The sequence below is a fragment of the Solea senegalensis genome, linkage group LG17 (assembly GCF_019176455.1).
Source record: "Solea senegalensis isolate Sse05_10M linkage group LG17, IFAPA_SoseM_1, whole genome shotgun sequence".
Classification (NCBI taxonomy): domain Eukaryota; kingdom Metazoa; phylum Chordata; class Actinopteri; order Pleuronectiformes; family Soleidae; genus Solea; species Solea senegalensis.
Genome location: NC_058037.1, coordinates 11,713,306 through 11,729,445, shown reverse-complemented (window position 1 = coordinate 11,729,445; position 16,140 = coordinate 11,713,306). Strand labels below are relative to the sequence as shown.

At 43.7% G+C, this 16,140-nt stretch overlaps 1 protein-coding gene across 1 annotated transcript in view; it reads left to right on the top strand.

The window, feature by feature from the left end:
• sash1a (SAM and SH3 domain containing 1a) overlaps nucleotides 1-1,663 on the top strand; it is a 139,057-nt gene extending 137,394 nt beyond the window's left edge. The window contains exon 16 of the mRNA XM_044049808.1: nucleotides 1,586-1,663. Within this exon, the coding sequence (XP_043905743.1) occupies nucleotides 1,586-1,663 (78 nt within the window). The remainder of the gene's footprint in view (nucleotides 1-1,585) is intronic.
• Nucleotides 1,664-16,140: the final 14,477 nt, after the last annotated feature.

Sequence of the window (16,140 nt, the reverse complement as noted above, 5' to 3'; positions counted from 1 at the left end):
AATGAAACAAACATAATTTCACAAACAAAGAGCAGGCGTGAGGTATCAGATAAAAAACACGTTGCAGAGTGTTTCACAGTAAAGGACCTTAAACAATTAGCTCATGCTATTTATTAGGGTTTATCTGTGAGGTCAAACCCTGAGTTATGTGTTTAGGGGAAACCTTTTGCAGAAGTAAATGCTTGTCTTGCTTATGTTCTGCTCTTTTGTCCATGCTCATAATCCCCATAAATCTATATGAGGAATGATTCAGCTGGCACACAGCAGAGGAGAATGAATATGGCTGTAGATGCTACATAACCTTTGGTTAAACTGGAAAGCCAGATGATCAACAGCGTCTGTGTGGAACCGCGAAGTGTAAATCTCCACGTCCCTTTAAGTCTTGGCCCGGTGGACTGTCTCCCAAATAGTCTTTGGTTTTCAGAGACATTGTTTCTATTCCACGACTGAAAGGGACAAAAAAAAAAAGAAAAAGAAAAGACGCTGTGAGTGAGGAGACACACACGGCTGCCCGTGTTTGTGTCAGTTGGTGGTCCCTTTGTTTAGTCTTGCATCATGCGGCAGAAATAGAACGGAGACACACAACATATATGTTATTTTAGTTTCTTGTAATATTTATATTTTTCTTATGTATATTTATACTTCTACTTTATGCTGGTGTTTTTTGAGTGGACAGCAAAGTAAGAATTTCATTGTACAGGGAAACGTGTTTCTTTACTGTGCATATGACAATAAACACTTTGAATCTTGAATCTTGAATCTTGAACAAGCTTTTCCTCTTTTGAACTTCCACCGTCGTAATTGACGGCCTCGCTGGGGACGCACAGTCGACGCATTTGTCCTCAGTGTGTATAGGTCACATGGACGACGAGCCCAGTGATATTCAAAGTGGGACGCAGTTACAGGAAAAGCACTCACACAGGCGGATCTAGATTTAAACGGTCTCTCTCGCTGCCCTCTTTGATAGCGTGGTTCGAGCGACTATCTTTGATGTGTCATTGTGTTATTGTATAAAACCCATCGTCTGTGGTCGCGGAGTATTTTCGGCGCGCTCGTCTCCCTCTCCAGTTCTCCGCGTTCCCACGTGACTTTGGCGGGTTTTTCCCTTCGTGTTCGCCGTCTCGGTCGGGGCGACAGTAGCTTTAGATCTGCGCTCGTACTTGATCTTCACAGCTGACTCACTGATGTCAGTGCGACATGGTTTTATATGTCTGTTGACAAACACTGTGCTGTATTATAAAGTGTGCTGACAGCTGAGGCCACTGTAACCGAATTAGCCACATCCGGACATGATTACATGCTATCTAAAAATCTGAATAGTATTTTAGATTGGACTCATCAGGGGGTTTTAAAATACACCAAGTGGATCCTATGAGCAGTTTTTCCTCCATACTATTACCTCCATGTTTGTACTTAATGCATTTTATGTGTGTTTGTTGTCACTGGTCCCATGACTCCAATCCAAAGTGTATTTTTGTTTAGTCTAGTGTGTGTGTGTTTGTTTTCTTCTTCACACACCCTCAATCTGAGCCCCTGCAAATGGAACTTAAAACTCAGGCTTGACATCAGTATTTGTGTCATCTAGGAGCACATGCCCACTTTCCTGTTCAACGGCTACGAGGACCTGGACACGTTCAAGCTTCACTCGAGGATGGTGCCATAATAGATTTAGTCCAGCTGCTTCCTGCGTCTGACTCTGATCCCGGGCGCACTTCCTACCATGAGGACAAAGCGGGGAGGTGAGAAGGTGACGCGGAGAGAATGGGACGTGGAAGAGAGGGAGGGGTCAAGAAAAAGTGAGAGGTCAGCGGGAAAGTAAGGAAGTGGAATAAGGGAGGAGGGAGGAGGAAGGTTTTTCCCTCGTTCTCTCTTGACTTGTAGCTGTCAGAAATCCAGCTGTAGTGTGCGCGCTAATTCTCCGATGTTGTGACATTTGTTCACAATTGTAGTCATGATTGCGCCGGGAGAGTGTTTCCCCCTTTTGAAATGCAAAAGCGGAGGGTGCAATTTTGTCAGCGCCGTCTGTTGAAAGGTAATTTTTAGCGGAATGAAGAGTCAATTGAACAAATAATTTGTCAGCCGCGACGGCGTGTTTTCATTTCTCAATGTCACCGATAAGGTAATTGGAAAATTTCACCTGCGCCACACGCGTCCATGGAAATCGTCAGAAAAGATAATTCCCGTGGATGCAAAACAGCATTATGAGGAGCTGCGTGTGTGTTTTTTCTTGGGAATCAAATGTGGATGTGTGCACTTGGAAAAGAGGGGGAAAAAAGAGTGATATTTCACACACACATTTGGGGTTTTACTTGGCCTCCACCCTCCGCTCTGCTCCCACGCTGTGGCGTCAGCGGGCCGGCCATCCAAGCGAGTGTGTTTCTCATTCCATCAGATGTTGGGAAGCAGTTTGCTTCTCCGCTCTAGTCTCTGACATTCTCCATCTCCCCAGAGAGGCTGGGCAGCCTTGTCACAGTAATGTCAAACACATGTGGAACAGACCAGGGCAGAGCAGCAACACACACACACACACATCCAGCACGGGGGACGGAGCAGGAGACAGCCAGATCTTTGGTCTTTCCCATTATAGATTAGGATAAACACCAGTGAAACCATTCCGATTCAAAGCTGGGAAAAGACATTTCAACCATTTCTCCCCCCTCCACAATACAAACAAATTTACACACGGAGCTCATTAAACTCTCTTTAACCGAACAATAAGCACACTGTGTCTCTGCTTGGAGCATCAGAGCTGCACAAGCGTGAACATACACCCAGGGACGAACAGAACCAGCGAACACTGTTTCCTCTTCAGAAGTGTGAGGGGCTTTCCCCTTTTATTTTGAAATCGAATGGATTATATATATATATATATATATATATAACATCACTTGCATCTAATCTGACCACTTTATTAGGTACAGAGAAAACATCCAGCATGTCAGAGGTCACAAGAGATTGAAAGGACCACACATGGCCACTTAATTAGGTACACACAAGACCTAAAGAAGTGGGTCTGTTTGCACGTATCGACTTTCACACACGTGTGTGCGTGTGTGCGCGTACGGGCGGTGATTTGCATAAGCGCGACATGTGATCTCATAATGCCTATATGAGGTTGTTGACACAGAGGAAGCCATGCATGCACAGAGACCCACACACACACAAAGGCCTGATGTCGGCCCAGGTGTGTGTGTGTGTGTGTGTGTGTGTGTCGTGTGTCTGACCACCTGACTGGCTCGCCGCGCCGCTCGCAGGAGCTCCCGCCCACCCGGGGCCATCTGCTCCGCTCATTAATGAAGAGACAGGCAGCTTCACCTGCATTTAGCTCACAATAATTATCACACACACACACACAGTAAGCCCACACATAAGCTGCACCCACAACCTGCAACACACACTGATGGGAAGGGAATCGATTAGAAATCCTTTCTTTTGATGATTGAAAACGAGTTTTCTCATTTTTAAGTGTGAATATTTTCAAAATGAATCATTCAAACAAGGAATCGATGACTTGATTGCAGCCCTAAATCCAGGGTTTTATCTCTTCTTAAACACTATTTACAGTGTAATGTAAACAATGTCCTGGGAGGAGCATAAACTTTCAGGGAAACCACCTCGATATCCATATTGGGATAAAGTTGAGACCAATATCGAGCTCTGGCTTCTCGGCCATGTCGGCGAGCACGTGCGGCATAGACGAGGAGCTACCCGATGATGGGCGGCGACCGCGAGCGACGGGGCGGTCAGCGTTTGGTCAGGAGACAGGAGGAGACGCTCACATTTGGCGGCGATGGAGGTATAATGTGCGGTGAGGCCGGGTGTCTGCAGGTTCCCCCTGCCCCCACCATCCATTGTTCGAGACTATTATGGACTGTTCAATTATTCAGGTGATATTTACCAGGGCCAATTATACCGAGGCTGTGTCCTGCAGAGAAGATGGCCTGAGTGTTTTACCGTTGCACTCACGGGGCGGAAGAGTGCGCTGCTGCTGCTGCTGCTGCTGCTGCTGCTGCTGCTGAGGCTGTTCAAGTGGAGGCTGAAACCTCTGGATGATGCTGGACGTGTTTCTCAGGGAGTGTCCCCAAGGTTTCTAAGAAAGCGCACACACATCGTGGACTGCAACTCCCGATTTTCACGATCCCCCGGTCGGTCCATAAAAGGTTCATCCGTGTTTCCCAAACCTCAAGATGACGATGACGCTCTTCCATGACTTCTTTGCGACATGGAGCAAAGAAGCCAGAGAAACCACTCATCTTTTTTACTCACTTTTGAGTTAATGGCCTTTGTTTACTAGCAAGCGACGTACTTTATCGGGTTATCGAAACTCTTTCTCAACCTTTTTCTTTCACGTAAGGGTGAATGAGAATGTATAAAATGCCAAATTGGGACTACGATTAACGTCTACCTTCAGTTTACTGTGATAAAGTTGGAATGAGGACGATTTCATATCATTTAGTTAGAATAAACCTGATTCATTTGAGTAATATAAGGACGGGAACCTGTATTTCTTTCCTAATTTGCAAAGATCACAGAAAAAAACTTTCCTTTTTGCTTAAATCACAGTTCATGTCGAGGGAAATTGTTTTGCTTTATCCCTTCACACCCCTGACCCCGGTTACAGTCCAGGTGGACGCCGAAGTTCACGGGGACCAGAGATTTCGTGGCATCACTTTGATGTGCAGCACGGACCGATGAGGCGATGAGGTCTCCCCCTCCTCTCCCTCTCTCCCTCTCCCCACCTATCCTCCCTCAACACAACAATAACATCAACAATATCTGTAACAACTCATGTCATTTTTGGTCATTTTGTGATAGATTTTAGTGTTTGTGCCCATTTTTCCCCTTTTGTTTCTACCATAAAACCTCTAAAGACGACATACTATGCAAATCCAACTGCACACAAAGATAAAAATGATAACTTAGAAAAATAATAAAGGGTAAAACAGAGCTTTGACTGCTTTAACAAGCCTCAGTAACCAGCATGTGACTCCCAAGTTGTATTTATTTATTTACAAGTCTGCAGGTTGCACTTACTTTGTGAAGGTCGAGGTCAAACTGAAATTGTGGCGATGATAAATCCACAGCAGAGTCTTTTTTTTTGTTGTTGTTGGAAAAAAAAAATAATAAGCTTTTATATCTTCATCATTTGTGGGGATTAAAAAAACAACAACTATTCAGGTGGGGTTTTTTTTTTGGTCTCTGAGACACGAGACAATAAATGTTGATCTCTCCTTTGGAAGTTCAGAAGGAATCTTGACTTTCCAGGGTTTTCTTTTTAAGAAAAATAAATAAATGATGGGATATTTCTCTTCTCAATTATAGGGGAAGAGAAAGGACATCATGGAAACCGCAGAGCTCTGTGATCCTTTAAAAGAAAAGAAGAAGAAAAACACTGATGTCTTTGGTTTTTTGCAGTTTTTTTGTCACGCAAACAGCTTCTGGTGCTGAACGTGATTATATATATATATATACATGTATATATATAGAAAAAAAACAATCACAACTTGTTCCGGTCATTTAAATCCGCTCTCATGCTCATTGGAAACATCCCAGGTGAAGGAAAATCAGGAAAAAGAATAAACAGGGATATATTTTGTCCATAAATCCTCCACGGCTCGCGCGTAAAAACGATGAGAAGATGCGGGGTCCTTGCGCGTGCAGGGTGCGTCTTTTTTTATCCCCGTGTCAACTTTTAAAGGGCCCCCACACACACACACACACACACACACGTTCTTCTTCTTTAGTTCACAGTGTCGGGATCGAGTCCTCGCGCATCCGAGCAGAGGAACCGAAATAATGACAATAACCGATCTCTCTCTCCTTCGTGCTCCTTCGTGTCCTCCTCCTCCGACGCGCTTCTCCTCGCACGTCAGATGCTGCGAGAGAAAAATAGTCGCCTCCTCCGGAGATAATCACAATCAGCTGAGCATATTTTTAGAGCCTTTTTTTTTTGTTTTCCTCGCCGTGGTTTTTTTGAGAAATTTCTGTATTTTTCCCCCCCCCCTGACTTGTTTTGTCCTCGGTGATGAGTGGAGCTGACGGGACCACTGTGCGCAATAACCGCGGCTGGCTCTCTCTCCTCCTCCTCCTTCTCTCTCTCTCTCTCTCTCTGTCCTCGGTGTAGCCTTCTGTCTGCGTTTAAACACCATCTGGAGCTCCTAACCCCTCTCTCTCTCCCTCCCTCCCTCTCTCTCTCCCTCTCTCTCTCTCTCGGGTACCAGGAGCTGGCATCCATTGTGCAGGAATCCGCTTCCAAATTGAAGAGAACCTTCATTATTATTAGTAAAATTATTATAAATCATAAATATTATCATAAAAAAAATATAATATTTATAATGATAAAGAATAAACTGCTGTTTGTAAGTCATATACATTACGCACCGTGTGTGACCTTCAAAGAATAACAAAAAAATTAAAGCGATTTTAAGTTTTACTACATTATACTAAAAGTGGTCGAATTAAGAAAAAAAAAAGCAATGATCTCAGCGAAAATACAACACTTCCACAGTCCCGCTGTCTGCCCACGGGCGGCGCTGTTTCCCCACATCAGGGCCGAGCCGCAGCCTCAGCTCCACAGAAGGGGAGGCAGAGGACTTGAGTCCATTAGACTGCACTGACTTTTTCCTTATTTTCTTTATTTGAAACACTTATATAATATATATATATAATGCATCTGTCGACACACACAGTAAATAAATAGCTTATAAAAACCTATGATTTCTTATGTTTGTGTCGCCATAATTAGTCGGTTGGATGTGAGGATGGATGACAAGTGTAAACAATCACCCTCAGTTTCATCACACTATGATACTGTCATGGCTATTAATCTGTCGGCATCTTTATCGGTGATTAGTTGGTCATTTATTCGACTTAAAAAGGAGGGCGACAGCGTTGCTTGACCATCACGGAACTATTAAATCCACATTACATGACAGATTTCATCACCGGCAACTTTAAAAGTTAACAATGATTAGTTAGATTTGTTGCAGGTTACACTATTTCTGGTACGAGTCATTAATCATGAGTCATCCAGTCATTGATTTTAGGATTTTACTGATCCTGACCCTGAGCTCCAGAGCGGCCTCAGATCCTCAAGCGTCGGCCGTCTTTGCATGAAACTGTCGCGGAAGTTAAATATCGCTCATGCCTGTCCCTGATTATCCTGTTTTAAACTGTTTAAATTCATCTTTTATTATTAATAATATTATTATTATTATTATTATTATTGTCATTGGCTGACTTTGACACATTTGTATTATATTATTGTCTTTTAATAGATGGACGCATGTGGGGAGGACCAAGGAAAAGGCAGGTACATGCAGTCGATGCATATAGTGAGAATCCTCCACCTGTCCTCTGGCGGACACACACACACACACAAACACACATGCACATGCACACACACCTAGCAGTGGAGAAGACAAAGCTGACACCCTCCTGACCCCTCCCGTGTCTGCAGAACAAACAGAACCAGCTCGTAAAGTACACACGGACAGCTGCTCCGCCCCCAGACAAATGCAGCCTTCATATAGAGCTTCTGAAAAATAAATAAGTAAATAAAAGAAAAAAAACACTCCACTGTAACATGATGAACAGCCACACAGAAGAGGGGAAACCCGGGAAACCCGGGAAACCCCCGGTGCTCTGCGTGGCCTGGGAGAAGGAATGACTTCAGGTGCAGGTGCTGCACTAAACATGCACTGTAAAAAATAATAAAGAAAATGAAAAACTTACAAACTGTTACAAAAGTGAATTCAAACTGAAATGAGTGAACTTCCACTTCTGGCAAGTTGTCACCAGACTTTTTCAGGTAACGCCAGAGATTAAAACCGACGTTATTGATCGAAAATGTTTACATTGTCTTTTAGTAGTTAGTCCTGAGAGATTCAACAAGAAAAAGGCATTGTTTAAGGTTCTTTAGACATGTTAAAGAAATAATCTTATAAGATTTATCTCTAAATTCGGACTTTTTTCTTCAAATTCGGACTCTTTTTTTTTCCGGAATTCTGACTTTAAACTCAGAATTGTGACATTTTGTTCCCAAAATTGTGACTTAAATCTTAGAATTCTGACTTTAATCTCAGAATTCTGACTTTTTTTTCCTCACAATTGTGACTTAATTGTGACTGTAATCTCTAATGTGGCGCTTATACTCTTCCATAACTTGATGATTTTACTCCTCTAATGTAAGAAACCCAATCCCTACTCTGATGTGGTGGTAGAGTGTAAAACATCTAGATCTAAATCTCAAAATTGTGACTTTAATTTCAGAATTCTGACTTTAATCTCAGAATTGTGACATTTTGTTCTCAAAATTGTAACTTTAATCTCAGAATTTGGCCCTTATACTCTTCCGTAACTTGATGATTTTACTCCCCTAACAATCCCAACTCTGATGTGGTGGGAGAGTGTAAAACATCTCAATCTAAATCTCAAAATTGTGACTTTAATTTCAGAATTCTGACTTTTTGTTCAAAAAATGTGACTTTAATTTCAGAATTCTGACTTTTTTTCCCCCAGAATTCTGACTTTAATCTCAGAATTCTGACTTTTTGTTCAAAAATTGTCTTTGATCACAGAATTCAGACTTTTTTTTCCAGAATTCTGACTTTAATCCTAGAATTCTGACTTTTTGTTCAAAAATTTTGACTTTAATTTCAGAATTCTGACTTTTGTTCCCCAGAATTCTGACTTTAATCACAGAATTCTGACTTTTTTTCCCTCAAAATTGTGACAAATCTTAGAATTCTGACTTTAATCTCAGAATTCTGACTTTTTTTCTCACAATTGTGACTTTAATCTCAGAATTCTGACTTTAATCTCTAATGTGGCCCTAATACTCTTCCGTTACATGATGATTTTAGAGTGTGTGTGGTAGAACATCCAGACTAGAAATAGTCCAGCTCGCTTCTTGAAAATCAGGAAGTGACCGTGTTACACATTTATTTATTCATTTATTTAGTTATTCCTTTGTCAACCATTCTCTTTTTTTTAATTGTGGCCGTATACAATGCACATACTAAATTAGATTCATAAACTAAACAGCCGAACAGGCCATTACAGGTGTAATGGCACACAGTGTGCTGTGGTGGAAGTACAGTTGTCAAGGAGATGGATGGAGTGTTAATGAAATTCAATCGCCATATTTCACACAGAGCCACCTCAGACTTATGGCCTTAGGTGGCTCTGTGTGTATGCAGCATTGAGTGTGTGTGTGTGTATCCTTAGTATCTTACTGTTTAGGCAGCTTATTTGTGTCTTGTGCAGACTACGGAAAAGGGGAAGAGGTGTGTGTGTGTGTGTGTGTGTGTGTGGGCATGTGTGGCCTTGAGTGACAGAAAGGTTGGCGATGGGGGTTGCATCCCAAGAAAGGATTCCTGTCAAGGTGACAGCTCTGAGATTGACAGGATGCTATTCTCCTCGGGAACGGCATCAGTCAGCCTGTCAGCGTCTCGGCACGGCAGCCCCTCACTCCTCTTAATTTGGCCTTTTGTCGAGCGGTCACTGGGTTAGCGCTGACACTCCATGTGGCCGGCCTGATAAACTGCACAATGAGACACACACAAGGTGGGAACTCGCCTCGATGAACTTCAAGTGCCATAATGGCGTGTTTTCCATTGGAATTAATGACGAAAACGGCTTTGTCTCGTCTACTTCTCCGTCAGCTCTTTTGATCACCTCCATTCTCTGGACTGGGCATCTTCTGGATGGTTGAACACGCTCTGTGGCACATGAGCCAGGCTCGGGCTTTGTGCCGCGTGTTTGTCTGTGTCGGAGTAAAAGCAGGAGGGAAAGTTTGCCGCGTTTCCTCTCCTCACACAATGTAAATCCTTTTCCTATAGTGGCCGTCACAGGCTAGTGTGTTGAAAGGAGATAAGGCCCTGAGTCGAGTGAAAGGAACCGCGAGACCCATTGTGTCCCCCCGCGCTCTTCTCAATTCTCCCGTCCTCTCGTCTCTCGTGCGCACTGAGCAGACAACAGGCACCCAATGAAAGACACCAGTGTAGTCATCGTGAAAGGGGAAAGAGGACATCTCACTCCATCAAAATAAAAAAAGGCGGCGTAATGCCGATTTAAGCGCTGATAGATATAGTTGGGTTGCGAAATGTGTCTCTGAGTCATGACCATCCTCCATGAATAGGCGTTTTTCTGAGTAAAACACGTTTTTTTTCTGTCTTTGTGCTCAAGAGGATGTCATTCTTTGACTTCTTTTTTTTTATGTACATATATAGATATAACATGTCTGTGCTGTGTGTCCTCAAGCGACTCCATCTAATCTGAAGGAGGAGGAGACATTCTTAGTCTGCAAATTGTCACATGATGTGGATCTGGATCAGGGTTGCGGTTTGGTATTCCCTGTGTCTGCGTGTGAGAGGGAGATGGGTTGCAGGTGTGCATGCCTGATTGAACAACATGTGTGGTTCCTGGGAGCTGATTGGTCCTGCACAGGAGGCCTGATCGTCCCAGCTGCACTTGGACTTCCTTGAACCAGACCGCCATCAGACATTTTGAACTTAAAATGGTTTGTTCGGTGTGTTGCTGGTGGTTTCTTGGGAGTTGGGTTGGGCAAATTAGGTTCTTGCGGCTCGTCCAGGACTGGTTCGGGATCTGAACATCCATGAGGTGAGCTCAGTGTGTTCAGTGTGTCAACCTTGCCACTTTATGATCTTATTTTTGGTGGTAATCCAGATTCAGATTGTTGATGTTGACTACGCCGGGTCCTCAGTGAGTTCAAATCCTCAGCAAGCTATTAAAGACGAGCTAGGCTTAGCTCCGTCCTGGTAGGTTGGACGACTCTTTATTGCGTAGTTTTTAGCACCTTTTTAAAATAATTTGGATCTATTTGTGTGTGATGCATTATTGTTGGTCGGTTAATCTTATTGCGTCGCAATAGATTAAACTTGTTGTAACTTGTGACCTATTACCATCTCACATTAGCATGACAAAAAGCTCAGCTATACACATGAACTTGTTAAATGGGACGTCCTATGCTACAACCTTTATGTAACTCAGTGAGATTATAAATCTCTTTTGTGTCCTGGCCAATAAAACTACATCATGTTTCATTTAAATTGCCTCCAAATCTGTAATCTGGATCAGATCCCGATGAAACTTAGTTTTATGGTTCCAATTTAAATTTCCTATTTTGTTATCAGTGGGTAGATTCTTGTCTAAACACCGAAATCACGGCAAGTTCAGATTGATTTGTCGGAAAGTGTCGACAGGGAGTTGCTAACTGAAAGACAAACTTGCATAAAAACCCGCGTCCACGAAAACATAACCTCCTCGGTTTGAGGTAATTATACAAACATGAAGGGAATTCAAAATGAAATCTTTGGAAAGAATAAGGTCCTTTTCAAATGCTACACTTCCAAGGTCAAAACAACCTGCACTTTTTAAAAAGTTATTTTTCCTTTTTCAGATACTGAAACATGCTAGTTTTTCATTTCAAATGCATTGAGACAGAGAAATGGATATAAAAGTGTGTCCCCCAAGACATACTCTTAAGCAGTTTGGTTTATTTGTCGCAAAAATACGACTTTGCGTTGTTGCCGTGGCTACGCCGTTAAACGATTTGTCGTCATATTCGGCACGCATCACCTACCATGTATTCTGAGTGTTTCCACCAATTTTTAGTTTGTTACGATAACCTGTGTAAAAGTAATTCCCCGAAATCGTAAATAAACTGACATTTACTATAATGTCTGTCACCACCAGGAGGCGCTGTTTTCAAAATGTACTGTTTGTTTGTCGTTTGGTTGGGATCAGACCTGCGGCGAAACATCAGAAACAAATCTACGGCTCTTTCCAAACGATGGATTTACATGGATTTAAAGTTACTTTAGCATTAGCCACCTCCTTCACTGAGAATCAGGTACACCCACTATGAGTTCACCATTCATTGTACCTTTTAATAACAATAAAACTATGTTTTGGATGCCACCGGCGACCAGAATATCACAGCTAAATCCAATTGATTTGGTCTTTGCAGTCATTAGATCTTGTACCCAATCGCTCGTCTGCAGGTGCACGGACTATTACGATTATGTCTTCGTCTGCACACAGTGCACGCAGTATCACAGCTGACCCGCACGAGTGCAAACTGACAGAGGAGGAAGTGGCACCTGATTACGCCGAGTGTTGACTCAAGAGCAGGATATGCAGCCCGAGCACAGGGGGAAATGGACAGTGAAAAGTCGTCCGTGTACACAGGTGAACGCGTCCCCACGCGCTCACATGACAGAGTCACTGCTCTGCTTGTGTGTGTGTGTGTGTGTGTGTGTGTGCACGCAGACAGTGTGCACGCAGACAGTTGGTGGTGTTGGCACTGGAGATAGCGAGTTGGGGTGAGGCACTGTATCAAGTTGTGAACATCTGTTCCTCGTAGAAACCACAAAGCTGGTGCTGAGGAAATAGAGAGAATAACTGCTCTCTTTCTCTCTCTTCACACATCTCTCACTTTTTTTGCATTTATTATTTACTCTTGCAGGTTTTCGCTCTCGCAGCACCGGCAGCATCCCCACACCCCGCACGCTTCGTGACCTCTATTATAGTTCATTTGCTTCCACTTGTTCCAGCGATGCAGTGACGCCATCATTCATCAATAAAAAAGTGGACTTGTTTGTGAATTTTGAATCTTCACGATTGCAAATCTCATTGTGGCTTCAGTAACTGCTGAGACACAGTGACACAGCAACACTTTCTTGACAGAGATTACGAGACGAGCGTGTCCATTAACGGGCAGATTGTTGGGTGTGCACTCAACTGGGGGACGTAATAAAGTGCTTTTCCACCCCGAAATTCACAAAATTCAACGGTGCAAATTGTCAAACGCTGTATTAAGGAATCAATGAGATCCGTAAAGTGACAACGTTTAGTTTTATCACAGGTGTCACGGCTCTTTCTGTGACAGAAAGCTGTAAAGCCCAGGCCAATTCATTGCTCGAGAGGATTAGGATTAGGAATGGGCGCAAAAAAAATTATGAAGTCTATGATACAGCAGACATAGAGCCAACGCTTTGTTAGGGACTCGCTGCACCTTCTCCATCAAAGTCCCTTGATTTAGTCCTCGCTTCTTTTTCTTCCTCTCTCTCGATCTCAGTCATTGCCTTCCTTCCTCTATCTGGGCCCGCTGTGAGGATATGTTAGTGCTGGGTGGCAGTTCCTTATTTCCTTATTGTAGTGTGTGTGTGTGTGTGTGTGTGTGTGCTGTGTGCGCCTGATAAGACCCAGGGAGAAGAGCCAGCGTGCCGACATATTCTTGCCACCGCGGTTATCGCCCGTCGCAGCTGTGCCTGAGCCCTGCGACATCTGCTCCCTCACAGGAAGCCTATGCTGCAGCTCACAACACCTCACACACACACACACACACACACATAAACACTGCTTCTACTGCTGGACTCACACAGCCACACACACACACACACACACACACACATGCGGCTACATCAGGTGAACTACTTGAGACAAAGAGCAGTGTTTACATTTCACATCCGACACATTTTGATTTCTCCTGTGTGTGTGTGTGTGTGATGACTGGGCTGAAGCACCAACGGCAGAGTTCTACCGGGTTTTTTTTTTATCACAGAATTACAGGGGGGGATGCTTATGACTAAGCCTAATTATAGAGGCCTTATCACTCCGACGTTCACAAAGCTCATTACAGCCAAGAGACGGCAGACGCTGCAGGTAATTCACTATGTCGGGTATTAGTGCTCGCTCTGGCTTACACTTTCTACATATTTAGAGTCTATAAAATTAGGCCTTTAATGTCTGTTTCTTAATGCATCTCCCCCAAACACTTTGCTGATTTAAGAGCAGCTTTTCCTTTTTTTTACCTAAAGGCAATACTTCACTGTTCACTGTGAATCAATTACTTTTTTTTTTCTACCTTTTTTTTTTTTATTACTGGATGTCCAAAAAAAAATGCAAAAATGCTCCTATAATGTTTGCCCCCGTTACTCACAGGGATGCACCCAAGAGTGGAGTGAAGTATGGGGAAGCCCAGAGGAAGACGCCCCACACACACACACACCATCACCTCCCTATTCCAGCCCACTGACCCAATGCCCAGAACACATACAGTATTTCCTTTTCCTTTACAGCCCCGTGGGAAAAACCGGGGCTTGTTAACAATGACAAGTTTGTTTGTACTTGACAGGGATCACAGTGAAGATTGTTTTTGATTTGAATCACATTTGCATCAAAGAACCTGAGTGAAAACTTGGCATAAAAAGTTAAAAGCGGAACTTTGCAAACCTCTACGGAGTTCCCCCCCTACTGGTTGGGAGGGCATGTCTTTACGACGCGACCGTAAAACATCCATCCATCCACTGTCTACCGCTTTATCGTCACTGTTGTAAAAAGCTGACGCTCCCGACCTCCCTCCCTCTCCTCTCCTGAAAATCCGATGTTTCCTCACTCGTTTTCCATCGGTTTTCTCTACTTCTAAAATAAAACTATCGCTGCCTCGGTCTTATAGCGAGACTTCGCGAGACCTCCTGACTCGGTGGACGCTCGGTGGCCCTGATCTTGCGAGGCTAGTTTCCCGCTGAGAGTGGACACAGCCCCCCCCAATCGCTTCACAACAAGAAAATGCCTGGGTAAAAATAAAAGCTTTAAAGAAAAGTTATGGAAGTGCGTGGAGAACGGATCCACCCAATCAATGTGAATTTTCTTTAAAATGACTTTCAAAACATCCTCTCTCACTCTTGATGTTTTCAAATCCAATTTTAAAGTCTCATGTTCTCAATCTCGCGTTTAATCCATGATCACATGTTGACATGCGTTGCCTGTTACTTGCACTCTGCACCGCTCTTTGACTTAAATCATGTTTGCGTCACTTAAGCGCTGTGCACACACAAACATGGCTTGACTTGAGTAATGGCAGGTTTTATTTGCACTTGGCAGCTAATGTACAAACTATGATAACGAAAGGGATGATGTTATGGGGAAACAAAAAAAAACCCACGGTATTTTTAATCCCATTATAATCTCACAGTCTGGTCTCGACACAGTGAACGTCTTTGTCGTTTTTAAGACAGAAAATATTCAATCAGTGCTCTGGCAAACAGTCCAGGGATCATATTGCATGTAATACTTAAGGTAAAGTGTTTTTTAAGAAATGAAATGACAAGCTGTTTTACATAGAATAGACTTTCATTTACTCCAATGTCTTTAAATTTCATCTGTTTTTATGGTGTGTTCTAAATTTAAAGTTGTCTTTCTATTTCTGAACGCCTAATAAGGGTCGTCGTAACCTTGAAACCCTTCTTTCCAGTTATTAAATAACAGCCTCTGCCAGCAACATGTAGAAGCCTCTGATAGCATACGGCGCTAAGTCAACACAAACTGATTATCTGTCAATCACTCCCACTTAATGAGCAGACCTGACAGCGGCGGGACCTCCATCACTCATCGGAGGGAACAAACTGCCAAAAGATTTCAGCGCGCTCCCTACCTTCACTGCGGTGGTAGTGGCTGCCGGTTGCCAGGTTGGGATCGCGGCTTCCAGGCTGGAGTCTGTGGGCGGCGTGTTTGCCCCGCGTCTCCCGGAGGCTGATGAGCGCGACGGTGGGCACGCAGGGAGCGAAGGCTGAGGCGGAGGTCCCGCCTCTCAGCTCCGCGGTCCTCTGGCGCTCCAAATGGATGTCAGAGGACATGTTTGAACCTTGGAACGACCTTGAAACTTTACGAGCTGAGGGACGTCGATGGTCCAGGTGGGGTCCTCAGTTGCCCATGTTCTCCACTTTGCCTTTGAAACCTCACCAGATGATCAGATGACCATGCCGGACAAGAACTTGGCTGCAGTTACGGCTTCAAAAATATTCAAGAAATTACCAACAGCCAAGTGTTGCTTCCTCTTTCATCCTTTCATGACCTCACCAGAGAGAGTGTGACAATGAATGGCCGTATTATCCCAGGATTCATCTGGTATTTTGTCTTAGTTCGTCTTGACTCGGACGTGGTCTTCAGGCTCGGGGTCTCCTTCGCGTGAACTCTTCTTCCTTGCGCATCTTCCTTTCGTTCTTCTGTTTGTTGCTCTCTCAGCTGCTCTTCTCTCCTTCCCCGGCAGCTTGTGTGAGACAATCAAGAGTGTGTGTGTGTGTGTGTGTGTGTGTGTGTGTGAGTAAGTAAGTG